The 27,858-nt window shown below is 43.0% G+C and overlaps 1 protein-coding gene across 2 annotated transcripts in view; it reads right to left on the bottom strand.

The window, feature by feature from the left end:
- The window catches only part of ADPGK (ADP-dependent glucokinase), a 28,878-nt gene extending 2,623 nt beyond the window's left edge, over window positions 1–26,255 (bottom strand). For both annotated transcript variants that reach the window (XM_004687611.2, XM_004687612.2), the window contains exons 1-6: window positions 25,976–26,255; window positions 17,754–17,979; window positions 14,824–14,886; window positions 5,865–5,985; window positions 1,549–1,745; window positions 890–988 (exon numbers count right to left, since the gene is read on the bottom strand). In XM_004687611.2, the coding sequence (XP_004687668.1) occupies window positions 890–988; window positions 1,549–1,745; window positions 5,865–5,985; window positions 14,824–14,886; window positions 17,754–17,979; window positions 25,976–26,202 (933 nt within the window). In that variant the 5' untranslated portion in view covers window positions 26,203–26,255. The remainder of the gene's footprint in view (window positions 1–889; window positions 989–1,548; window positions 1,746–5,864; window positions 5,986–14,823; window positions 14,887–17,753; window positions 17,980–25,975) is intronic.
- Window positions 26,256–27,858: the final 1,603 nt, after the last annotated feature.

The raw sequence follows: 27,858 nt of genomic DNA, 5'->3' as shown, positions 1-27,858 counted from the left end.
CAAAACAAACTCATGTACAAGGTGATTGGTCACAGCAGTGTGCAGAATAGCAGATGACGTAACGACATATTGCCCAAGAAAGGGATTCGGGTTAAATCAGCAGGCATACCCATGTATTCTTTTTAATCACGTGGTGGGGACACACTTCATGTGATAACACAGAAAAGATCTCTGAAACGTATTTATTAAAAAAAAAAAGGCAAGTGTACAATAGAGTATTTAGAATGCTTCCACTTTTGGGGTAAGAAGAGAGAAAATAAGGGAAGACAGGAGACACTGTTGTATATCTCAATGTACTTTGGGCTCTAGATCATGTAAATATATTACCCATTTAAAAAAGGTTAAATAACAATAAAATGCAAGGCTTAATAATTTGTCTAATTTCTCAAAGCTAGTGAAAATGGCAAAGTTGGCACTCCAACCAAGTTTCCAAAGTCTTGTTGTTAAAAGCATCACAGTCTTGGCTTTATCTAGTCATTAGTGGTGTACAAAGGCAAGAGCTGAACACATGATGCCTGGAGCTGAGGGCGTGAGTTCCCCCAAGTCTCCTTTCTCTGAGCTTCCTGAAGTTCACCTGAAAGCAGCCAAGCTGGGTTTTCAGTTTTCCCCTTTGAGTTCTACTGCAATCACTTCTATCTTCCCTCTTTCAGAGGGAAAAACGTGGCCCATGAGCATTATCAGTGACACTGCAGGATCCCTAACCGCATAGGAGATCCTGCTCTATACCAGTCCTGGCTCCGTCTCTGGATTTCCATGCATCTAGATCTGAGTGATATCATATCCTCCCCTGGTGAGGCGGCCCTGAACCCAAACACAAAACGTCATTCTCTACAAGGGCCTGTGAGTGTCAAGGCCAGCGAGTGCCCCCATGCTTGGCCCATGTGGTTACCTGATGCACAATGCTGCTCATGAGCTCCCTGTTGGTCATACTGGCCAGCTCCAGATGAATGGGAATGCCAGTTGGGATGTCAGAAATGGAGGCCACGACCTGCAGAGGGGAGAATACAGCACCACCATTAGAAACAAAAAGTCAGGCAGCAGCAAAGATGGGACCAGGTCCTGAGAGCAATATCTCCTGGCACTACCTTCTCTCACTGAGCAAAAAGCAGAGGCTTGCTTCTCCTTACAGGGAAGTGAGGCTCTGCAGAGCACAAAGAATGGCTCTATATGCTCCAACAGCCAGCCCCTTCCTGGGCACTAGCCCCCTCAGTGCATGGACCCGCAGGAATGCAGCACAGCTGATGCTGACATGAGATGATATAGCGAACACAAAAGACAAAGTACAAATACAGCAGCCATGTTCAGGTTAGCCCAGGATGCAGAGACTCAGACAAGAGGTTCCAACCTGTCCTACTCAAGCTGCTGCCCAGGACTGAAATAAGACTGTGAGGTGCCTTGCTGGGGCAGGAGGTAGGCTTCAGAGCTGACTGCATGATTTGTCCTAGGGACACTGGGATGTGGGCCAGGCAGCACAAGCTGCAGAACCAGGAGAGGCAAGAATCAGAAGGAAACACTGAAATCTGTGAAATTCTCTAACAGTGCTATTACCTCAATGAGTCTCTTCCTCTGGAGCTCCTTGCTTTGTCCCTCCATCATGTGCAATCCAGAGAGAACCACCAGGTCTGGCTGAAACTCCTCCAGGCTAGACACAAACACCTCCAGCATATTCATGGCCCCGTTGGAGAGGTCGTGGGAGAAGATGAATCGGTTGGCATGGGGAGCTTTTAACTGGCCCCACTCCTCCCCTAGAAAAGCCCATTCAACACAATGGGAAGAAAAGGAAGAGGCTTTGAGTCTCCTAGTGGGTGGGGGTGCAGGGTAGGGGACGTGCTTGCAGGGGCCTCACTGGAGCCTCAGCTCTGGGTAGGCTGGCCTCTGGCTGATGGACCCTGGCCACGGTGGCCTGAGGTATGCTCAGCACTGCATCTAGGAAGGCAGTAAAGAAACAAACCAAAACCCCAACCCAACAATAAAACAGTAAATATGCTACATGCCTTTGTCTAGGGCTGCTAAGTAGGTCCCCTTCAATCCTAGGAAAGCTCTACCATCCACTGAGCTCCCAGGGACAGATGGGAGGAGCACCGCCTCCACAAACCAGCATGCTGGGCATGCCAGCCACCTCCTTGGATGGTGGGGCACACTTCCCAAAGCACTTCCATGCCACAACAGTACCCTGAGACCTCTTGGTCAGCCTTGGTCTACACAGGGATTTCCAGGCACTTTATCCCAGGGTAAAGAGTGTCCGGTCTCCTGCAAGTGAGCTGCCTGGGAATAAGGACTGTTTAAGACTGAGCTCAAGAGCTACACCCCCTTAAATGATTGCTGATTGAGTGAGCCTGAGGTGCATTTTCACTTCTCTGAGCATCCACCAAGATGGACTAAGGACAATGATAAATCAATCTGCTTTGAGTTCTCTGTTCTATTCTGATCTCCATTTTCTACACATTTGTGCCCCAGGTCTTTAGAATGAATGTAGAAGTCTCTGACTTGTCACAAGAGTCACAAGTCTGACTCTTGGTGGGTCTTCTGGAGGAGTAGAAGTCTGGTGTCTGTGCACCTACAGGAGAAATTCTACGCACTGGCCACATCAGACTTCGCTGATGCCATGTTGCTGTGTGTGTGGCAACGTCCCAGCCCTGGAGGCCCTAAGGGACAAGTAAGTGCAACCTACTGCTTATGACCCCATGTGGTGAGTCCTAACGCAGGAAAGGCAGTGTGGCGGCCAGGGAGCCTCTCTGAGCCCACTTGAAGCTTCATGATCTCACGCTTTCCCAAACGGTGCACACCTTTTTCTGCAAGACTTGGCAGAAAGTCTTAAAGTTTAGTAAGCCTAAGGGCTGCCTCTGTTTGCTACCATGTAGAGCAAATCCTAAAGGAGGCCACTCCGGAGCACCGGGGGAGCCGGTCCCCATCTGTGTAAGGATTTAGGACTCAGACTTACACAGCTGTCCTTCCACTAAAGTGCCTGTCCCATTTACAAAATCATCAAAGTATGTATGTGGCAACCTGGTTTGTCATTGGTTCCCAGCATATATATTTCTATTGCCTTCTAAAAGTTTCCCCTCAAACAGGATTTCCTCATAATGCAGGCTGATCTACCAACCACAATTGGCAACCTGCTTCCTCCTTTCCAGAGCGGGCCTCTCCCAACAGAACCCTGCCTCTCTGGGGAGGTGTGCACGAATGACTCTTTACAGCAAGCGTGTCATGGTTGGAAGAACCCATGTTTCCTCTGCTTTGGGTTCATTTTTGCTGAATCTAATCCTGTGAGAAAAATTTTATAATTGAGTCATTTGTATACAGATCTGTGAAAGCAGAAAATAATGTTATCTACTTACTAAGCTCCGACACAATGGTTGTATTTGCTAACACACCACATTCCTTTCTTACCTCCTGGCCCCAGTCTCATTACTTGTCCAGAGGGAATACCCAGGGGTAATGAGAACAGAATCTCAATTCTGCTTCATCTCTATAGACCCAACACAGGACAACCTTCCCTGTGAAGGCTTTCCTAACTCTGCCACCCACAAGAGATTTGATCACTTCCTTCCTTAGACCACTTCTGTATACTATTATAGGATCTGGAACATGATTTAGCAATAATTAGTGTAAGAGTCTGTCTCTTACAGTGAATGGTGAGCTGTGGGCATCGTCCAGGTCTTCTTATCATCATTTTCCTACTGCCTCACACCACAGAATATAATCATGTGAATGAATTAATAGCAAGACGAGTAAGAACAGACTGATAACTTAAATGCCCATGACGACAAATAATATGGGTATAAATTTCAAATTCAACATTTTTCCAGCAATGAGACTCTGTAGAGAGGAAAACACATGACACTTAGGATTTTCCACTTCTAGGCAAGACCTGGAAGTGGGCTTTACAGACTGAAACACTAAGAAGCACTGTCTATCTGATTCTGACCTAGCAGGAAAGAGCCACAGCATTCAAAGTCAATTCATCTCCACTGGGAAAAAGTGACAGAAGCAAAATCAACAGGCTTCAGCAAGGATAAGACAAACGGGGATGTGGAAAGCTGGTCACTGGCTGTTTCCATGGACAAAGGGCTGATGGAGAGCTTGAGAAACACAATGATCAAAAACTCAGACAGGGTGAGCCTGTAGTGACAGATGCTGCCCCTTTTCTCACAAAGTGTGGACTTTATTTCTATAAGTTATCACTTCTCTCAATTTATCATCCTGCCCTTCATTAGTAAGTTAACAAAAGTTATATAGTGACTCACTGGATCCCCAGCCTAATGCCTGAAAATAAGCTCCACGGGGGAGGGCTGGAAGGAGAAAAAGAGGTGACAGTCTTCTCTGGGAATTGACTCATCCATGAAGAGAGAAGCTAGAGATGGAGCAGACTGGAGGGTGGCTGCCCACAGACTAGGTTCTTTCCTGGGGCTGATGAAAATTTAACTTCACAGGGATTTTAACAGTGGAAACCACTGTTATACTAAGAAAATAGGGCATAGAAAAGAAAAACTGAAAAGCAAAGCTGCTTATTCCAAGAGTGGAAACAACCTCCTTCCAGGCTAAGATGGGCTGTCTTAATTGCATCTGAGGCACTGTTGGCAAACACAACAGCAAAGCCTCCTGGAGGAAACTAGTCTCCTCTCCACTCTACTCACCAGGGAAAGTTACAGGAACCAGGCAGGTCACAGGTGATATGCTGTGAGTGCCCATAGTGAACTCGAGGTGAACCTGGGCCTGTGAGTGGCAGCGGCAAACCTCCAAGCCCCTTCCAGTCAGCAGCCACATTCACGCCTTGTGCTTTAGGCCCTCACAGTACTGAGACATGATGACCTCTGATCCTCACTGTTTCAATCTGCAGGCAATAGAACTATGATTTCCCATTTGGGGAAACTCAAACTGAGAGAAACTCAAAACTTGAGGATCTTTAAATGTGAACTGCGTATGCCAACATTCTGTCCCTGATTTTCATACCCTTCCTGGCTTCCTGATTCTAGTAAGTATCCCAAAGAGAACCAGAAGCAGGAAGCTATTTTTCTCTGTAGTTGGAGAAAGCACTTTATTTCACATCTTATGTTAAAGGTAATGGCTCTAGAGGGCGAGATGCTCCTAATTATCTGACTTGGAAGCAGTTCACTGTAGCATGTTAAGTGCTGCTTTAAGGTACCAATTAGTCTGTTTTGTCTGCTTCAATCTTTCACTTGAATTAGTAACACACTGAGCCATAAATTCAGGAGTCTGAGTTCTGAGCAAAGGAAAGCAAATATACAGAACAAAATAAACAGAATAAAATATTTTCAGGTATTTAGGTTTCTCTCAGAAATCAGATCTGCAAGTCTGTATAACACATAAAATCTACTGGAATGGGGTGATATGATTTATAAACATCAGAATATTACATAATGGGAAATAAATTAAGTGTTGTTAAATACAAAACACTTCTATTTACATTCACAAAAGGGGAAAGAAAATGCTTCAAAAGAAGTTTGCAGGTGACTGGAAATCAATCTTAAGCAGCTGACCAGAAAGGCCTAGGGCAGAATCCAGCAGGGCTGAGCAGATGTTACTGCCTTCTCTTAGTAATAAAGAAAAATGTTGGGTACATGTGTTTAACGCATTTTATTTTTATGCATGACACCTGCTTTCTTGTAGGCTTGCTTGGGTTCGGATTGCTGTGGACCTAGGAGTTTTGGGCAGTGCTGCAAGATACCAGCACTCTTCCTTCAGACCACGGCCAGCAGTACCACAGCGTCAAGAGGAAGAATGTGTCTGGTTTGGCAAGAATGGGGCCCTCACAATTTTCAAAGTTAACTTTTACAGCCCACTCTAACAATACACAGTCCGCCGATTGGTCTCATACACCATTACTTACTCATTTCTCTTACCTGCTTGGTACTCTAAAATGAGGTGGAATTCATCCACTTCCTGCAATGACTCTGGTGGAACAAATACATTGTCATCAAGAAGTTCATGCAGCTTTGGACCAACTGGACCACAAAGAAGAACCTGGAGACAAACAAAATGAAGTCTGAGAGCCATCCCATTTCCCATGGAATCTGTGCATTAACTGAAAAGGTATGTCCAAGCCATGTCTATTCATTTCAACAAAATAATGGACTCCAAAACTAATTTTGAAAGTTTTTAGTATGGAGGAAGGTTGTAAAGGGGTCAGGCCTCTAAAGGATTTGTACTCAGAAATGAGGCCCACAAAAGACTCAAGTCACACATGTTAGACAGGTACCAATGTAGTCCCCAACTTCCATACATCCTATGAGGCTCTGAATGTTTCTATCCTGCCAAATTCATATACTGAAGTTTAACTGCCATGTGATGGTATCTGGAGAGAGGGTAAATAAGATTAAATGGGGTCATTTGGGTGAGGTCTCAACCCACCAAAAAAGGAGGTGAGATGTCTTTCTACACTGCATCCATTGATCTTAGATTTTTTGCCTGCAGTTTGTGAAAAAAACAAATTCCTGTTGTTTAAGACACCCAGCCTCTAGTCCTCTGTTATTGTGGCAGTCCAGCTGACTAACATCATAACCTGTAAGTAAACGGGGATGTTGTCTACTCAAAGTTGCCAATGAAAACAAATGTTTGAATTTTATACAGCAAAGAGCCTCAGGTTGACAATGTCCTCAACAACCAGGCAGCCTAATCTGTGGGATCAGCCTCTCTACTACAGTTATGGGAACAGGCTTGCTTTCCAAATATGAGAATTAAAGAGCATCTCTCAGTTCGGAAAGCATGGGGGAAAGTGCTCTGTAACTTTTCCAAAACATTTTTCTTCAACTTCAAGCTGAGCATCTCTGTGGCTGTTCTTTCTAGAAGCCATTTCACATCTGCTCTCTTAACCATGCCAGCTCTGTGTCTCACTCAGTCAGGCTAACACAGTTGACACTAATACACAATGAGGGCTTGGGCCAGGATTTAAAGCAAGTCTCTAAAGATGATCATCACCATTTAGATTTATATGCACTACCCAGAAGCTTCGAAAAGCATCTGATCTTGCTAATTAACTGCTTTTTTCCCTAAAGAGGAATGTTCACATTTCTAAGAAATCCTAGCTTCTGGGTGAAAATATACCTCTCTCTCTTTCTAACTTGACATGTGCCGTATTTGCCACTTCTGAAAAGTCTTGATCCTACAATTTTGTTTTGTCCCTAGAGGAACAGAGTCTAGCCTCTAAGTTAGACTTTCAATTTTCAAGATGAGATAACAAGGGTCAGACCCACTCTTCTGCCTAACAATAACAAGCCAAACAAAATAAATAATAAACAATGTTTAATTTGACACTGAGCAACAAAGAACAGTGATTTCTAATGAACAAGAAAAAACTGAGTAAGCTCTACAAATGTTCAGTGAATTACCCTCAGATACTAAATATGAATTAATCACCAGCAGATGTGTACTACAAGAAATATTAAAGGAATTCTTCAAATAAAAGGAAATGATACCAAAGGAAATACAGAACTAAACAGAAAAGAAGAGTGCCAGAAATGCTAACTTTGGGTAAGGACATAAGGTCTTGTTTAAATAGAAGGGATGATGCTGCTTAAAGAAAAATATTAACATGTTATATATACATGTATATGTAAATTACATAGCAGTAATAGTATAAAGATGGAAGGCAGAAATGGAAGCACACTACTGTGAAGTTCTTATGTTAAATGTGGTGGTACATATCACTTGAAACTAGACCATGATAAGCTAAAATTATGTACTATAAACCCTAAAGTAACCACTAACATAACAAGTTAAAAATAATAAACCAAGAAAGGTAGTGAGAAATAGAAGAAAATAACCTGAAACAATGCAGAAAAAAAGGATGAAGAGGTAGGACAAATAGAAAACAAATGCCATATTTAAAAATCTAACCTGATAGGGCCCTCCCTGGTGGCGCAACAGGTTAAAGCACAACACAATGAAGCTGTCCACAGCCACTGCAGTACGAGTTCGATCACCAACCAGGGAGGTGACCTACATGGTGCAGCAGATCTTTCCTGTCTTACCCACTGCTCCCCTCAGCAGTGTATTTCAGTCCATCTGCCTGTTCTGCTTCCCACTCTGTCTCTGGTGAAACTCTCACCCACCACACCTCTGCCCTGTACTCCAGTTCTGTATACAAAAATTAATCTTTAAAAAAAAAAATCTAACCTGATATCTCAGTAATCTTATTACATGTAAATGATCTAAATATATCAAGGAGAAGGATAAGACTCAGCCTTCTCGCTACCACTGGGGGCAGAGCAGGGGTCTGGCCCAGTCCCCGGTAACACTCAGCCCCCTGATGCACCCAGAGGCAGGGCGGCAGCACTCCTGCCTTGAGCAGTGATTCCCTGATAGGGAAGCCAGGCAGGGAGTGGCAGCCAGCGAACAAGACTTGGAATCAGCCCTAGACAAAGCTCACCTCTGCTACTGGAATTGACTGGTCTCTACTGTGAATGGGGCTCCTAGCGCTTTCATTCCCCTGGGCTTTGCCATGAATGGGTAAATGGCATAAATGTGCTCTTTCTACTCCCCTGGACCTTACTAGCCAAGAGAGGCACGGCAGCTAGCACCCATTAGTAGAAAATAGCAGGGAGTGACCAAAAGCGGGGGAAACTGGCAGGGCTTTGCATGAATGGAGAAATCTGCGCCCTCCCCAGGACATTACCAACCATGGTGGAGAGGCTAGGCAGCCTGCACTCAGCTCCCACCATTAGCTGAAAACCGCAGGGCGTGGCCAAAGGGGAAATCTGCACTTTTTTCTAGCTTCCCAGGCCACTGCCTGCCAGCCAGCCAGGAGGGGTAGGGCAGCCTGCGCTCTGCTCCTGACTAGTAACAGAAAGGGCAGCAGGGTGTGACTGCAGCTCACTGGAGCAGGCAGGGTCCCCCTGCAGTAAAGGGCAGCCTACAGCACTTGGTCATAACTAGAAGTTGGACAGTGGAAAAGCACCACTACTTACTCATCCGAATTGGAAACTAGGCCAGGGGTGAGACCACTGCCAAAAGGAGCACAGAGACCACCAATGAAATGAGGCAACAGAGGGACCACCGTCACCAACAAGAACATCCACCAATAAGAACATCCCTTGGGCCATTCCAGAAGGGGCACCCAGAAGAAATGCTGGCCAATACTAGCAACTCAGTGTCTCAACGCATAGAAAGCATTGGGAAACAAATGACAGGGAGAAGAAAAAATTCAAGTAACCAAGCAAGTCCACAGGGGAAGAATTCACCACAGAAATCAACAAAGACTAGAAGAACTGCTCATTCTGTCAGAGAATTTAGAATCATGATAAACAAAAAGAAGATGAAAAGGAAAAAAATGATATGAGATGAATAAGCAATGAGCTGAAGAATGAAAACAAGACCTTAAAAAGGAAATAAAAAGGAAAAAGGCACAAAATGATATAAAAATAAATTATTATATTATAAAAAATTTTTAAAAAGGAAATAAAAGGAATGCAGGAGATTAAAAGATCACTGGAGGAGATAAAGAATTCTGGGAAAAGCAACAAAAACAGAACAGATGAAATAGGAGAACAAATCAGCACTCTCAAAGACACAGAAATAAAGAGAAACAAACAGAAAAAGAAAGAAGTAAAAAGGAAAAGGAATGAAGATACACTCCAAGAACTATCTGACACCAGGAGGAAAGGAAACATAAGAATATGCCTCCCAGAAAGTGAGGAAAAAGGCCAAGGAATCAAGAAAATATTCACAGAAATAATTGAAGAGAAGTTCCCTTATATGAAGGAGATGAAAATAGATATACAAAAAGTGAGAAGAACACCAAACTACCATGATGAAAGGAGAAATACAGCAAGACACATATAGTAAAGCTCCCAAGAATCCAAGACAAGGAAAAATAATGTGAATGACAAAGGGAAGAAACAAGTAACTTATAAAGGGAAACTAATCAGGCTGACACCAGACTTCTTTGAAGGAATACTAAGGAGAGGAAGAGAAAGGAGGGACATAGTCAACAAACTCTAAGATATCAAATGCCAACCAAGAATACTTTATCCTGTAAAGCTCTATGAAGAAAGAATAAAGACATTCCCAAACAGAAACTCCAAAATTTTGTCAAGATTAAACCCCCACTCTAAAAAATACTACAAGAATCCTTAAGGCAAAACCAAGAGAGGGATGAATATGAACAGATCAAAATAAAGAATAAAAACACAAAAAGAAAAACAAAACAGCAAATGTAGGTGCCCATGTATCAATATTAACTCTAAATGTAAATGGTTTAAACTCAGCAATAAAGAGACACAGAGTGGCAGGCTGGATTAAAAAACAGAACCCAACTTTATGCTATCTCCAGGAAACACATCTAACTACAAAAGATAGAAACAGATTGAAAGTAAAAGGATGGAAAACAATCCTAAAAGCAAATGGACCAAAAAAGAAGGCAGGAATAGCTATTCTTGTATCAGGTAAAATAGACTTCAAGCTAAAAAAGCCATAATGCAGATGGCCACTGCATTATGAATACAGAGACCATACAGCAAGAAGACATGACACTCATCAACTTATGTGCAACAAATGAAGAAGCACCAAAATATATCAGAAAACTATTGTCATCTAGGAAACCTATATTAGAGAAAACACATACGAAGCAGGAGACTTCAATATGCCACTCTCAACAATGGACAGATCAACAAGACAAAAAATAAGCAAGGACTCTAAAGCTCTAAACAGGGATCTACAACTCTTGGGCTTAACAGACATCTACAGAACACTACATCCAAAAAAATCTTGAGTACACATTTTTCTCAAATTCACATGGATCATTCTCAAGGATTGACCACATATGGGGACACAAGTCAAATATCATTAGATACACTAAGATAAAAATCATACCAACTATCTTCTCTGATCACAAAGGAATCAAACTAGAAATTAACCATGTGAAGAAGGCAAGAAACCCAACTACTTCATGAAACCCCCACTACTGGAGAGCCATTGGTTCACAATGAGGAAATTAAGAAAGAAATTAAAAAATACCTTCAGAAGAATGACAACAGGGACACAACTCTACAAAACTTTGGGGCACATTAAAAGCAGTTATAAGAGGAAAATATATAGCAATACAAACACACAAAGAAACAAGAAACAACTCAAAGAAATAATCTAATCTTCCACCTTAAAGAAATGGAAAAAGAATAACCCAAAAACCCAATAAAAGACAGGAAATAATAAAAGTCAAAGCAGAGATAAATGAAATAGATGTCAGGTAAACAATAAAAAATATCAGTGAAACCAAAAGTTGGTTCTTTGAAAAAGGAAGCAAAATAGACAAACCCCTAACCAGGCTCACAAAGAAAAAAACTGGAGAAAGCACAAATAAACAGGATCATAAATGAAAGAGGCGAAATAACAACAGATACAGCAGAAATCAAAATAATAACCAAAGAATACTATGAACAGCTATATGCAAACAAGTTCAATAATCTAGAAGAGATATATAAATTCCTACAACTCTACAATTATCCAAAGCTAGTTAAAGAAGAAAGAGAACTAAACAGGCCAATAACAAGCAGTGAAGTTGAAGCAGTAATAAAACACTTCCAAAGAATAAAAGCCCAAGACCAGACATCCTGCAAAAACTCATTCAAAAAATTGAGAAAGAAGGAAAACTACCAAATACTTTCTATGAAGCCAACATCATACTGATACCAAAACCTAACAAAGACAACACAAAAAGAAAACTTCAGACCAATGTCCCTAATGAACACTGAAGCAAAAATCCTCAATAAAATCTTAGCCAACAGAATCCAACAATACATTAAAAGAGTAATTCACCACGACCAAGTGGGTTTTATACCAGGGGCACAAGGATGGTTCAACATCCAAAAATCAATCAATGTAATCCATCACAACAACCGACAAAAAAAAAAAAAAAAGTATGATTATATCAATAGATGCAGAGAAGGCATTCTAGACAAAGTTCATTTTTTTTTAAGGCCCTCAAAATCACTGGAATAGAAGGGACATACCTCAACATGATAAAAGCCACAAATGACAAACCCACAGCCAATATTATCCTCAATGGAGAAAAGCTGAAAGCCTTTCCTTTTAGATCAGGAACAAGACAAGGATGTCCACTATTGCCACTGCTCTTCAACATAACGGAAGTGCTAGCCAGAGCAGTAAGATAGGAAAAAAAGACACACAAAGAATCCAAATAGGGAAGGAAGAAGTAAAACTATCTGTAGTTGTAGATGATATAATATACATGGAAAATCTAAGAACATCACAGAAAAACTAGCCAAAACAATTAACGAGTTTATCAAGTTTGCAAGTTATAAAATCAACACACAAAAGTCAGTAGCCTTCTTATATACAAACAACTAATCAGAAGAAGTAGAAATAAAAAAAAAATTCCCTTTACAATAAAAAGTCAGATACTTAGAATAAACCTAACAAAAGAGTGCGTAACAGCACCCAGCACTGGAACTCTGACTCCATCACTTACTGGCTGATGACTTTGGGCACATTAGTTAACCTCTCTGGACCTCTTTATCATCTTTAAAGATGTGGTATCTTTTTTTTTTTTTAAAGATTTATTTATTTATGCTTATAGAACTGGGGTACAGACCAGAGGTGTGGTGGGTAAGAGGATTCACCAGAGACAGAGTGGGGTGCAGAACAGGAAGATCTACTGAAATACACTGCTGAGGGGAGCAGTGGGTGGGCCATAGAAAAACTAATCAAAACAGGAGAGGTCTGCCATGCATTGTGGGTCACCTCCCTGGCCAGGGATAGAACTCGTGCTGCAGTGGCTTCAGAGAGCTTCATAGTGCAGTGCTTTAACCTGCTGCACCACCAGGGAGAGCCCAGGGATGATAATATCTTACTTATCAGCCTGTTGTGAGGACTGCAAAACAGAATCCTTTGTTTTCCTTTCAAACTCCAACCAATGTTTGGTTTGTTTTACCACATGCTTCTGAATTAACCCAGTCCCTGGCCCTGCTTCTCCAGAGACCAACAGCAAAAGCTGGTCCAGGGTGTCAGTGTTGTATGTTCTATCTTGTTCTCACCTAAGACTTCCAGAGTGTTGTCCTCCCTGGGGCCGAATTGGTTCTCAGGGTCAGCAAGGTGGCATTTTAGGGACCTATACAAATGTCTAGGATTCTGCAGGGTAGAGCCTGGGCTCTTTTTTTTTTTTTTTTAAAGATTTATTTATGCATACAGAACTGAGGTATAGGACAGAAGCGCAGGCAAGGTGAAAGGACTCACCAGAGACAAAGTAGGGAGCAGAACAAGTGGATCCATGAAATACACTGCTGGGGGAAGCAGTGGGCAAGACAGGAGCAGTCTGCCAGGCCCTGTGGGTCACCTCCTGAGCCAGAGATCAAAGTACATTGAGGCTGCTGCAGCTACTTTGCAGTGCTGTGCTTTAACCTGCTGCGCCACCAGGGAGGGCCTGGGCCTGGGCTCTTTCTCAGGAGTTTATAATCAATCTTTTTGTCTCTTCTGTCCATTAATGACAATATTTCTGAAGGTTAGCTCTAGAACTTCTAATCTTCCCTATTTGGGAATTTATTATCTAGAAATATCATGACTGCAAAGTATCTATTTTTTTATTTCATGATAACTTTAATTCTTAGGAAAATGTAGATGATCACACCTTACTGTGTTTTCCACATCTAAGTACACTGTGGTTTCACAGGCATTCTTTCCCTCAACCTGCTGGTCATTCATCTGTATTACTGGGTCCCTGTGTGGGTTTTTTCTTCTGTTGATCATTATTTCCATTTTCAGGCTGCTTCCCCAAACAGAGCCACACCTATCTGTACGTATCAAGCTTGCTTACTTTGGAATCATCTTGTTAAATCTAGCTTCTGTGTCCCCATCTATGGTATAGCACTGAGTGATTCCATTTTAGTAGGTTTCAGATAGTTCTTCTGGTTGCTGTTACCTAAACTTCAATCACTCTGCATTAGGACCATAACAATAGCCTCCCTGCTGGTCTCTTCACTAGGCCCATTATCATTCATAGCAAAAAAAAATTCTTACTCATATGTTGTTTTGAACACAGCAGTAATTTTTAAATTGTTTTTTCCTTTACGATTTATTTTATTTGTGCACACAAGGGCTTGGATGTAGATGGAAAGTGAGAGGATTCACAGAGACAGAGTGGGGAGCAGAATAGGCAGATCTATGGAGATACACTGCTGCCAGGAGTAGCAGGCAAGACAGGAGAGGTCTGCTGTGCCGTGTGGGTCACCTCCGTGGCTGGGGATAGTGCTGCAGTAGCTGCTTAAAACTTCATAGTGCTGAGATTTAACCCCTATAGCTGCCAAGGAGACCCTTCATTTTTAAATTCTACTTAAACCAAATGGCTTAAGACTTAAACGGCTTCACTGCTGACCTTTCCTTGAATGGCCTCCATGTTTTAACACTCTGGATGCAGGCTCACCAATACAGCCACCTCTTTTCTCTTGTCACTGCATAATCTCCTGTCTCAGGCTCTTCACCAACACACCTTTTAATACTTATGGAGTCTAGAGTGAGCAGTTTTCATTTCTTATTCATTGTGAAACTATCTCAAACTTCATGCATAAGGAGACAGTAACAGCACCAGTAGTAGTACAAACTTGCCTACGGGTTTTTGCAAGGATTAAATGAGGTATTTAGGCACCACCAACCTCAGGCACACAAAAAGCACTCAGGAAGCATCAGCCATTACTGCTCTCCTACCGTTACCACATCACCTCCTAGTAACAGGCCCAGGAGCTAGCACATGGTAGGTGGCTCATAAGCTGAATCAAGGAGCAGATACTCATTCTTTCTCCTAAAATTATTAAAACTGACAAAAGTCATGAGTTTTAATCTGGGAATTTGACCTACCTTTAAATCTGGGTTGGTTGCAAATTTCTGTCCAATTAAAGCTGCATTTCCTCCTACATAGTGCTGTAAGAGAATTCAAGGTTTTAGACAGCATTTTAGTACAACAATGTACCCAAGTTTAACTCTAGAGACTCACAGAGGAAGGTAACAGTACATTAACCCATAAGCTAATAGTCAATAATTTGTAAGGAAAGGTGAAAAAAACAAAAATGCTAACTGTGACAATTCGTATATTTGACTGAACCATAGATTAAGTTTGGTTTTGAGCTTTCAGGTGGCCAGAAGAGAACTGAAAAGTATGGCAGGTTCCCACACTATAATCCTTCTAAAATGAGTATAAATCTTATCACTCTCTTCCTGAGACTCACTGGGTCACTACTACAATGAGCAAAATCACTCTTCTGGGGCACACAGGCCTTCGTCGGCCCTTAGCTCTCCTTTCAACCTTCATCTTTTGCCTTCTCTGCTGCACTCCAGGTGAGCCTGCTTCTGTGTCTCAGGGCCTTCAGAATACTCTTATTCTTTTGACTAGATGCCTGCCCCCTCTCAGGCCTTAGTAAAATCTTTCCCACTCCTCAACAGTCAGCTGCAGTGCCACCTCTGCTGCAATGGCTTCTGTTCCCTCCCCCTGCCCAGAGAATTACAGATCCCTTGATTTCTGCTCTCTAAATGAGCATCCAGTAACTCTTGTTCACTGGGCTATTACTACTGGGTAGATGACTAGCTCCTTCAGGGTAGAAACTGTCTCAATACGATAAGCACCCAGTGCATGTTTTGAGAAAGGAAGGAACACACTAATGCATTAGAACATACCAAGAATTTCCTGGGAATAAATTCTAAAAGTAATGGGTCCTCATAATGGACAGTATTTTCTCCTAAATTTTCCATCTCCTAGCTGAGGACCTCGCAGAGCAGAGCAGGTAATCAACTGGTATTCTATGCCGTTGACTAAGGATGGAATCACATGATTTGGAATATGGCCACCACTAGAAAGGATTGATGTTCTACTGTGAAAACTGAGAAGCCAAAGCAAGAGTCTTGTCTGCGTGGGATGCTACTATCTTACCTTCCTAGTCCTTAGGCCCATCCAGAGGCACAGACTACAACAATTCATTCTGAACAACACTTTTACTCCAAGTTTTATATCAACTTCTGGATCAGGGAGGAATAGTAATAGCTTCCTATAGATTTGAAACTTTCTGTATATCTTCTGAAATGTGGTCCCAATTAGATAAGAACTTATTAAAAATCTCAAGGGAAAATATTAAGACTTTATGAAGTAGATTTTACAGTTTCATGTAACAGTTATAAACTATTTTAGCAGCCAACCTGCCTTCTACTTCAATGGAATGTGAAAAAGTACCAAGTGAAGTGTCACTGTAGCGAGAGGTTAAGCAGCACACTTAAGGTTTTACAATGTTAAGAAATAGCTCAGATGGTCAAAAAAACTAGGTAAAGTCTGTAGAAATTCAGTTGTTGTTGCAAAATGAAACAACAAAGGCAGGGTTCAACCTAGAATAGAACAAAAATCAACAGGTGGTTTAAATACATTGTTTTATTAGCACAATCGAGAATCTTAGGAGAGATCAACACTTCACTACCAAGCTCAGTAGTCAAAATCATTGTAACTTAAATTTTAACAGCTTGCAAATGCTTTGGAAACTCAGCCGGATTAAGCCTGTGCTCATTTGTAATGTTCAAACGGGCAGCTTTCAAGGGAAAAAGTCTTTTCACAGGGTGGCCTGTGAAAGGTACCAATTAAAAATGGCATTTTTAAAAACCTCCTCAGTGAAAACCACACCCAGACTGGGATGTCCAGGCAAAATTCTAGGTGAGTAAGAGGAATGGAGTTAAGGAGTGTGATGGAGACATGTTTAAATAAACAAGGCAAACTGCTCCTCACCGGACCGGGACATGCCAAGTGAGGTCGCTGTTCTAGCCTCTTACTTAGTATGAGCCTCAGGAGATAGCTGGACCTCACTGGCCCAGGGTTTTGTGATCACGATGGGGGCTGGGGGGGGGGGGGGAGCACGGATACCTCTCTCTCCCAAGATTCTCTCTGTCGCTGATAGGTAGGCAGAGATGTACAACTCAAAACAAGGCATTAATATAAGTGAGTAGGAAACTTGCTGTAAAGATAAATTATTGGGTGCCATTCCACATCAATAGAATTAGAAATTCTGGGTGCAGGATTCAGGACTGTGTTTCAAAAAAACCCTTCACATAATTCTGTTGCATGCTCAGGTCTGAGACAACTGCAACCTAGGATGATTTTGTCTCCTTCTTTCTAGAGAGCTTGGAAACCTTTGATTGTGCCTGGGGACATTTTCAGCTGTCACGGCTGGGGATGAAGGGTTGTGCCACTCCATCTAGCGTGCAGAGGCAGACATTCTGACAAACATTTCTCAATGTGTAGGACAGCCCTCTCAAAAAGAAATTACCCAGCCCAAAATGTTAATAGCGTTGAAGTTGAGAAACTGTCCTCTGGACCAACTTATTAAGAGCAGAGGTGAGAATCCAGTCCCCTCTTTCCCAGGAAAAGTCTAGACCAGCTCTCCTGTGGGTGTGATCTTATTCTCCTGTTCAAAGGACTCAGCCATATTAAGATTACTGCAAGCTACCATAATACAAACAATATGAATTCATGCAGATGAATTAAGAATAGATAATTTTCCTAGCTCAAACTTGGCTAATATGAAAATGAACAATTTAATGGATGAACCAGAACCAAAATTTGGTAAATGTGCTTTTTAAGTGTTGGCTGAATTGAAGCAGTAGGGTCATGGAAGATCAGCTAGTTTTACAAAAAGGGAAGACACTGCAGTACTGGAGGCCCCTTCTGGTGCAAACTGGAGGACAAAGTTGCTGGATTGTTTCTAGGAACAAAGAAGTTATCTTCTGCCAGCCTAAGGCAAGCTAAGCCAACAGACCTGAGCTCCTGGGAACTCTGAGGCCACCTGGGCAATGGCGTGGAAGGCTTCCTTATCGCTGAAGAAGCGCTCTGCAGCTGCTCCCTTTCCCATGAAGTGAATGAAGGTCTCTTCCAGATCAGTCCTTGAATGCAGAACGGTATGGTCTTTCCCATCCCCAGGACTCAGGCCAAGGGCCTGCAAGAGCTTCACCCCTGAGAGCACGACATCCACACAGGCATTGACTCTGGAGAGAAGGTGGAAAGAGATGGTGTAAAAGAAAAGCACTTGGCTGCCCTGCATTTATTGGCAGAGAAATGTTTCAGCGAGCTGTATTCAAATAGAAAACAAGATGCAGCTGATCTGAAACTTGAACTGGAAAACAGCTTGTAACAGAAGGAAGATTACTTTAGCTGAAACCATGTCTCACCTTTTGGCAAACTTTTACACTAGGTACAAAGAGGTGCTCAGCATTTCAAAATGAAGCTCTGCTGACATCACAAGTACATTTTCTGAGAAAATGTCAAACTGTCTGCATTTATACTGGCTGTGACTTTAGCATCACGTTTTAATTTCTGTGTCTCAGTTTCCTCATCTATAAAAAGATACAAATATTTAACTCATATAGCTGTTGTGAAGAGTACACAAATTAACATATGCTTAGGAACACTGCTTGGTGCAGTGTACGCAAAATAAGTTTCAATAAAAAGTTAAGTGTCACACACCTTCCTTCCAAAGACATGTGAGGGTGTTGGTAAGACACACTAACTACCTGAATGTCGAAATACTCCCAGCTGAAAACTCTTAAGAACTGGATGGTGCCTTAAAGACCAAGGCCTTGTAACAACACATCAATTGGCAGGTGTTTATGGGACCAATCTCTGAACTTTACAGGTCAGGTAAGAAGCCAGTGCTGCATCACTTGGATGGAAATTATGAAGTACTAAGGTGCAGTGTATGGTGCATGAGAAAGTTCTCGTGTGTGCATGAGAAAGTTCTTACTTCCACATTCAGTGTCTCTTGGCTTAAATCCATCCTTTAAAAGGGTCAAATAATGAGGGTACTAGATGTCTTCCTGCGCTTGCCTCTGCCTGCTGGGGAGGTCATTCTCACTAAGGCAGAGTGGCTATGTAAGTAGCCTGCCTCAGAAAAGCAAGGCTCACAGTAGGCTAACAGAGACAGCTCCTGCTGATCAGGGTGGTGGGCTTCTGGGTTAATTCAGAGCAGTTTTGAAAACAGAAGGTAAAAAAAATCAATGAAGAGGTCCCAAGGAATAAGATTTTAGTTATGACATATTAGGTATTCAGTGGATGTATGTTTCCCTTTAAAAATTTCTTGGTCCCCAAAATATTGTAACAGAGCAAATCTAACAAGGGAAATGAGACTGGGGTAAAGGAGAATTTTATTTTTTATTAGACATATTTCTAAATTTTACAAGCATGTATTACTTTAATAGTTTTTAAAAGAACAAATTGTCAAAGGCTCAAGTGTAGGCTAGATAGCTATTGTCCAATTTACTCAAGGAAGATTGGCAAGGGCAAAGGAAAGACAATTCGTTCTCAAGACACAACTGACAGCATCCTTATTTATGGATCCCAGGTTTTTGAAGTTTGTTGGACATTGAACAGCACTTAAATTTTCAAGTTTTCTTATTTTTTCAAATCAAAGACACACAAACAAAACAGGTAGAACTTGGACATACTACAGGTTTGGTTCCAGACAACCATAATAAAACAAGTGTCACAACAAAGCAAGACAAAAATGTCTTGGTTTCCTGGTTGGTGCATATAAAAATTATGTTTATACTATACTGTAGTCTAGTTAAGTGTGTAGTAGCATTATGTTTAAAAAAAGTATACATTAAATATGACAGACATGAAGTGAGGCTGGGAAAAGAGGCCCCACAGACTTGTTCAAGGCAGAGTTGCTACAAGCTTTCAATCTATAAAAAAATGCAGGCTCTCCAATGTGCAATAAAGCGCAGTAAAACGAGACCTGCTTGTAGTTACTCTGGCCAACTGGAAAGCCATAATCTATGAGTTGCTATGCCTTTCAATGCATAAACATACCAGTGAATATGGGCAAATGCTTAAAAAAAAGTTAAAAACACATGCGGTTCATGGTTTTGCATAATAAATCCAACACACCTGGTTCGATTCCACTCCCTTATTCTGAATGCAACACTGGATGTATGAAGGGTAGAGATCTCAGTAGAAAACCTGGTGTGTCTTAAGACTCTCAGACTCCAAAAGCTTCCCAAGCTTTACAGAGTGAGTCTGGATATCAAGAAAAATCACTGCCACCAAACAAGCCCCATCTAGAAAATGTATCCCAATGGATTTGAGGTTTGATGCTGGTTAGCAAGAAGTTCATATACTGAGGGAACTCATATTTGGAAATAATGACTTCAACAATGGCATCACCTCTATTCTAGTTCTATCAAGAACTTAAAAGAGTTTGGATTCTTTAAAGATGAGAATGGGAGAAATTTGCAAAAATTACCATAACCCCCCCCCCCAAATTTAGAAGGAACAGACAGCACATTTTGTAACAAGTTGAAACTGAAAAGAATTCTGAGTTAAAAAAACAGTTATTGGGCTCTCCCTGGTGGCACAATGGGTTAAAGCACAGCACTATGAAGCTACCCACAGCCACTGCAGCCAAGAGTTCAATCCCTGGCTGGGCAGCTGACCGACATGGCACAGCAGACCTCTCCTGTTCCACCCACTGCTGCCCTTAGCAGTGTATTCAGTAGATCTGCCTGTTCTGCTCCCTACTGTCTCTGATGAATCCTCTCACGCCCGCCTCTGCAACCTTACCTCTGGCCTGTACCCTAGTTCTATAAGTAAATCATTAAAAAAGTTATTATTACTAATATTTTATAACACTAATCATGCCATGAATAGCAGGAAAAAAGTCTTAAAGAGAAAATAATTTTTATTTGATAATTCTTTCTAATTAAAGATCAGTGCACATCTACTATGTGCCAGATACCAATTCCAGAACTTTTATGTTATATTTTATTTGCTTTAACTAGAGTGAGATTCCTTTTCTGTACTTACCTCATTTCAATAAAATTCACAAATGTAAACTAGCACATTATTACCTTGGCGTTTTACTATCAAGGGAAATAAAGAACAGGAGAAAAACAACCAGAAGGCAAAATTATGCTGATTTGATACAAAGGCTGAATTTCACACTTCCATAAGAAACAAATAAAAGACTATAATGTGATTTTGGAGCCAGCATAGACAATACAAATGGGAAGTAAAGCAAAGCAGTAGAAGCTGAATGCCCAAACAAGAGGCTGTGGGGCACACTGGGAGCCCAGGTTTCCAGTCTTAAGAGAATCAGATTTTGGTGGAGGGGTGAGGAAGGAAGGTGGTACAGTTCCCTCTTCTAGACCTAAGTTCCTTAAAGGCAAGAAATGGTGAATTTTAACTGCCTTTTACTTCATCATTGGTTTCCATATGTTCATCTAGCTTTAATGCTGTACCTGAGATATTATGAAGGCTACTCATACTCACTACAAGATACAGAACTGCTGAAGAGAGACATCCAAAAGGGCCAGAATAGCAGAGCCTGGCAGACCCTAGGCCGAAGCTCCAAACAGTGAAAGAAGGGTGGTATTTACGAAGCGCTGCCTGCTAGGCAGACCTTTACAAACAAATGTCATCAATTTGCACAACTCTGTAAGACAGGGGAGTAGTCATTACTGCTTTCAGATGAGAGATGTGAGCCTGGGCTTCAATACTCCAAAGCCCAGGACTGGAGGAGCCTAAATTCAAAACCAGACTGACCTGCTAACCGAAGTCTATAAGGGAGCACATATGAGCAAAGACGTGGAGGAAGGGTGTGACTGTGTACAAACATAAAAGGCTGATCTCGTTAGAATGAACAGTTTATACATTGGAGAAGAGCAAGACAGGTTTGTTTCAAAGGTCAGGGTGGAGTCAGTATGGGAGAACAAATGCTAGGATGAGGGGTTTATCACTCACCAGGGACGTGGCACGTGATGGATATAGTGGACTTGTCACTGATCATCTTCTTAAAATACTTCCGAACCCATTTTCCACCAGTCCCTTACATACCTCCCAGTCTCCCAAAACTGCCATTTCCCTTCCCCGCTTGTTCTCTTTCTGGATGATGCTATCCAATTGCTGGCCTCAAATCTAACTGCTGACATCCCCAAAGTCTGTAATTGTGCTCTTCAAATGCTCCAAAACTCCAGCCTTGCGTTGGTAGCTGCTGATAGCTCAGCTCCTCTGAAGTCCTACAGAATGTATACTTTTCTTCCTCTGAAAGCAAACTGATACTTTTCTGCTACAAAATTTTTTTCCTTAATTTTCTTAAGGGTCACAATGTTGCATAAGCATGGAGCCAGAAATAGGCTAAAACTGTACCTCTGGCTCTCACAGCTAAAAGATCTTAGGCAAATCATTATCTATTCATCTGTGAGAACTGAACGAGTGTCTGTATCTGCCTACATAAGGTTGCTATAAGATACCCAACAATAAAAACCTTTATTTTTGACTTTCTTTACCATAACCAACTTATTACCTCATCTCTTTTGCACCACTACCAAGGTTCACTTCCCCCTCACCCATTTTCCCCTTAACTACGGAAGTTCCTCCTTATTAATCTCATTTAATTATTTGGGGGCCCTCCCTGGTGGCTCAGCGGATTAAAGCACATCACTAAGAAGCTAAAGCTACTTCTGCATGACTTCGAACCCCGCCTGCCCCAGAGGTGATCTACAAGGCGCAGCAGACCTCTCCTGACCCGCCCACTGCTCCCCTCAGCAGAGTATTTCGTCGATCTGCCTATTCTGCTCCCCACTCTGTCTCTGCTGTCTCTGGTGAATCCTCTCACTGCCCCTGCACCTCTGGCCTGTACCCCAGGTCTGTATGCACAAATAAATCTTAAAAAAAAAAAAAAAATTGTTTGGAGCAAGTATTCTGTGAAGTCAAAGTAGCACACCCTACGTGAGATTCTGGCATAAGTACTGTACTTCTCTCCCCTAACCTTAGCACACCATATTCTTTACATTAGGAATTTCTGAAATGAGAAATGGACCTCCCTGGTGATGCAACCGGTTAAAGTGCAGCATGGCAAGCTGGCAGCAGCCGCTTCAGTGAGTTTGATCCCCTGACCCAGAGGTGATCCACTGGCGTGGCAGACCTCTCCTGTCTCACCCGCTGCTACCCTCAGCAGTGTACTTCATCGATCTGCCTGCTCTGTTCCCCACTCTGTCTCTGTTAAAAAAAAAAAAAAAGAAATTAGAAGTTCTGTTACCCACAGAAATAATGTGAAGCAAACAAGTGAGAACTGCTGCTCAAAATCTACCTTTTACATTAATACCAGCTATTTCCGGTAAAGAATTGGCCATCATTTAACTACTTATAAACCTGATTTATAAGCTTTCTCATTGCTAATCTAACTAAAACACCCTTCTCAGCATTATCCTCTGACACTTCTTTAACACAAGATCTCTGCCCAAATACAAGACCAATTTGCTGTTCCCAAATAAACCTTATACTTTTTCATATTCAGTACCTTCATATGGAGTAATCCCATTTTATCTTCAAGGTCTGTCCCACACAGACAATTTTCCAAGGTGGTCATCACAAGATGCCCCATATTGTTATGGCTCCCACTCATATCATCCTTTTTATAATGTTATGACAAATCCTTCCACTGGCTCTTTCCTCTATCCTTAAAACCAGCTGGACCTATGAGTGCACCAGTAAGGTTAGGCCATAAAAGCAGAAAGCTTTGACCTGGTCTTGGGACATTCACTGTTCTAACCCAATTACCCTTCTGTCAGAAGATATTCATCAGTGTTTTGCAGAACATCCACAAAGACCCTTCAGGAAGACTCTAGGACTGGTCATTAACTGACTGAGTGTGCACAAATGAGAACTACCTACCTAAGCCCCCTCAGAATAACTACAGGATAATAAAGTGATCGTTATTTATTTATTTTTTAAAAGATTTATTTATTTATTCGTACAGAACTGGGGTATAGGCCAGAGATGCGGAGGGTGAGAGGATTCACCAGAGACAGAGTGGGGAGCAGAACGGGCAGATTGATGAAGTACACTGCTGAGGGGAGCAGCGGGCGGGTCAGGAGAGGTCTGCTGCACCATGTGGTCACCTCCGGGTCTGGCGAGAATCGAACTCATGTGGAAGTGGCTTTAGCTTCTCAGTGCTGTGCTTTAACCCGCTGCGCCACCATGGAGGGCCCAAGTGATCGTTATTTTAAACTACTAAGTTTTGGGGTGACTTGTGATGTTGCAATCGTAAAACACCTCCTCAGAGCTTTTGAAGTTTTCTGAAACTTCCTCTGGGAAGAAATAATAATCCCTCCTTGTTTTAGCAAGCACTTTACATAACTGTGGTGGAAAGCATTTTCTGTCTCTCCCAAATTTTTATGTTGAAACTTCACCCCAAATGTGACAGTATGTGTAGAGAGACTATTTTAAGAGATAATTGTGGTTAAATGAGGACATAATCCAATAGAATAAGTGTCCATATAAGAGGAGGAGAGGCCAGGAGTTTGCATGCACAAAGGCCACGTGAGGCTACAGATAGAAGGCAGCTGTCTGCTAGTCAGGACGAGAGGACTCTTAGAAACCTATCCTGTGGCACCCTGATCTTGTCCTATCTGTCTTGAAAACCATGAGAAAATAAATCTCTGGTGTCTAAGAACAACTCTGTGGTATTCTATTATGGCCCCCAAGCAGTCTAATATACTAATGAAAATATATGTATCCAACAAATGAGGCAAGAAGATTGCCTCATCCATCTTGGTGTCTTCAAAACAGTGCAGACCTGACATAAACTATGTCCTTGATGAATACTTGTTGACTGAATGTACAAAATACCAGGGAGGACAATTAAGAAGTTGCTAAGTGGACCCTCCCGGGTTGTTCAGCTGGTTAATGTGCAGTGCTAGGAAGCTATCCACAGCCACTGCAGCACTAGTTCGATCTCTGACCAGGGAGGTCACCCAAACTGTGCAACAGACCTCTCCTGTCTCACTCCCTGCCCCCCTCAGCAAGTGTATTTCCGGTCATTTGCCTGTTCTGTTCCCCAATGTCTCTGGTGAACCCTCTCACCACCTGCACCGCTGGCGCCTGTACACCAGTTCTTGTGAGTATAAAATAAATATATCTTTAAAAAAAAGGTGGGGAAAGGCCTGAGCTTGAAAGTAACAGTAAAAGGAGTATGCGTCAAAAGAAACAATATGTTAGCTGATATAAAAAGCACTAGTGACATTTGAATGCTCTTTAATCAGACCCCTGCTAGACGACACGGATTATTTCATTTACTCTTCAGGATAACTTTATTCTACCTAACTCCTCCTGACCACAACACTCAAACTAGAAGAGTTCTTGGCAGAAGGCCTGCTTTTGTTTGGTGCCTTTGAGGTGATGGCAAGGCAGTAGGTCGAACTGAGTAAGGGACTATAATTAGACTAAAGGGAATAATTACATTCCCAGCAAGGAATATAAAAAAGAGGTACTGTGATCTGGGAGAACCTTAAATATGCAATGTCACTTAAGTCAGGGAAAGACTGACTTATAAGGAAAAGGGCGTGTTTAACGCAGAGAAGACTGCAGAGCCATAATGAAGTGTGGGGGGAGCGGCAGAATTTGAGAAAGCCACGTGCCACACAGCTGAAACTAATACAATGTTATGCCAATTATACCTCATTAACACCTTCCCCCCCCCCCCAAATCCGCGGTGAATTTTGAGAGGAGTTTCAGTCAAGAGACATAATGACATTATACTATGACATTACGGACGCAGAAGCCAGGTGTGAAGAAATAAAATTCGGTAGCTAATGAACTGAACATTCCTTCAAGAAGTTCGGACGTAGGAGGCAGGAGAGTGGTCTTTGCAGAAGGGCAGTTACCAGAGGAGTGGGAGGAGCTGAAACTGGAAAGGAGGCTCCTAACGAAGGTGTCGGGTTGAGCGGGATTTCTGCCCAGCTGAGAGAAGCGCAGGGCGGCCACCCTTGAGGAAAGAGCATTCAGGCGAGTCCCAAAGCCGAGCCCCGCGGGACTCATCCCGGACATCTGACGCGTCTCGCCAAAAGACAGCGTGGACACCTGGGGCCTCCGAGGACCTCTGGGAACCCGGGTTTCCGCGCGGATCTACCTTGCCGCTTCCAAACCTCTCGACCTCCGCCAAAGCTGCCTCGAAAAGGCCGAGACGCGGGCCCCACAGACACTCACCCCACAGCCACGCGGCGCCAGCGCCGGGCTGGCCGCACGATAAGCGCATCCCAGGCGGCCGCCAACCGGCTCTCGGGGGAGCCAGGTCCCGGGGGCACGGGCCCCAGCTGCAGCGAACTCCACAGAGAACGAAGCGCCGACCCCGGCAACTGCGGCTCCAGCAAGAAGACGCAGCCAACAGCCAGTGCCAGAAAGCCCGCGTACGCGGAGCCGCGCCACAGCGCCATGGGGACTGAGGCGCGGCAGCAGCACCGTTCAGCGGCTTTCCCGGCTACCGCACTTCCGGGCTCGGCGCGTCGACGTCACCACTCACGCGAAGGTGTCGCGCCGCCGCGCCCTGGACCCTCCCCTAGGGGGCGGGGCGACAGAGGAGGCGGGGCTGGGGCGCCCTCTGCCGGCGTCCTCCGCTAGCATCTAAATCCTGGCACTTGGGGGCGCGGTTCCTCCGCCCTGAAGGACGTGGCACAAAGGCCATGGTTCCCATCTGCGGGCTGTACCCCATCCAGGAACTCTAACCGCACCCGAAAATAGACGGGCGAAGAGACGTTCGCTTGCTCAGTAAGACGCAACGGACGGTTTGTGAAACGGCAGACAAACCTCACGTTGCTGTTTAATCAGTCCCTGTGTGAGCTGAGCTCGCTCGCAGGTCCTCAGAGGGGCACGAATCACCCTCCCCTTCTTTTAATCTGACCCTCCTCCAGCGTGTCCAGCCTCTGTCGTGTATTAGACTCATCTTTTTTGAGACCCAGAGGTCGGAGCTTCCCGGAGAAATCAGCTTAGAGGCCAGTAGCGCTGCAGCGAGATTTTGAAGCAAGCGGGCCAGAGCTCAGCCCTTCTGGAGGGTGGCAGAGACCTTTAGCTGCATAGAATTTAGGCAGTGACTGAGGAAAGCCCGCAACAGTAGTCCTAGTGGGATGAGATTCAAACCTAAAGCCCCTTTGGAGGCGTTGTACCCTTTAACAAGCGCAGAAAATTGCACAAATATCAACAGTCTGTACAGTTTAGGGAGATTATGGGTTAAGAAACTCTGGTTTCTCCTATTCTCCCCCTGATAATAAGGTTTAAATCTAGGCAGGTCCTATCTTCCATATTCTAACCCTTTTATCTGTGGACCAGTGAAGCTAAACTTGCTTCCAGCTCTTAGCTGCCACCATGCCCAGACTAATCTTGTTCCTTGGACTGTTTCCATTTTTCCAGTTCTACTGGCTCCTGACCTTGGCTCTGTGTTCGATTTTCCACCCTGCCACTGACCTTTGGGATTTGGCAGGGAAACCTTATTTCCCTAGCTTTGATCTTAGGCATTAATTCAGCTTCATTTCTTCCAGTCACACCTCACCAGTACTTCCCCATCCTGGTCATCTATCCTCCCCTGGCTTACCCCACCCAAAATTCTTGACCATACCATTCTGTTCAAAGGAATGTTCGTACAGAAAGGGATCTGGGCTCTTCTGTTAAAGAGACAAGTTGCTGTTGAGATCTTTGTGGAACCATGAAGGTGCTTCAGAGTTGCTGTCCCTTCTCCCCTTGAAGGAGATAAGTCAGTCATTTCCCAGAGAAATGCTCTTTTCCTGGACCACAGTGAGTAAATTTCCCTATCACCCCAGAGGTTATGGAAACAGCACCTAACTCAAAAGCAGCAAATCTACTAACTCGCCAAGAACCACTTCTGTTTACTGAGAATTCACACTAAGAGTCAAGAGTTTCTAACTAGTTGGTTTTGGTTGTGCTAGCTCATAGGATGAAGGTCAGAATGTGCCAGTTAAATATATTTCCAAAGTGAAGTTTTGGGGCAGCAGAGGAAGCTGATTTATAGGAAGCCCATCGAGTAGACAGGCCTAGAGAGCAAGTGGAGAAAAAAGCCATGTAGGGCCTTCTAGATCCCA

Source organism: Condylura cristata, unplaced genomic scaffold (assembly GCF_000260355.1).
Source record: "Condylura cristata isolate star-nosed mole 26May11 unplaced genomic scaffold, ConCri1.0 scaffold00023, whole genome shotgun sequence".
NCBI classification, from domain to species: domain Eukaryota; kingdom Metazoa; phylum Chordata; class Mammalia; order Eulipotyphla; family Talpidae; genus Condylura; species Condylura cristata.
Note: the sequence above shows the minus strand (reverse complement) of the source record. Positions and strands in the feature narration are given on the sequence as shown.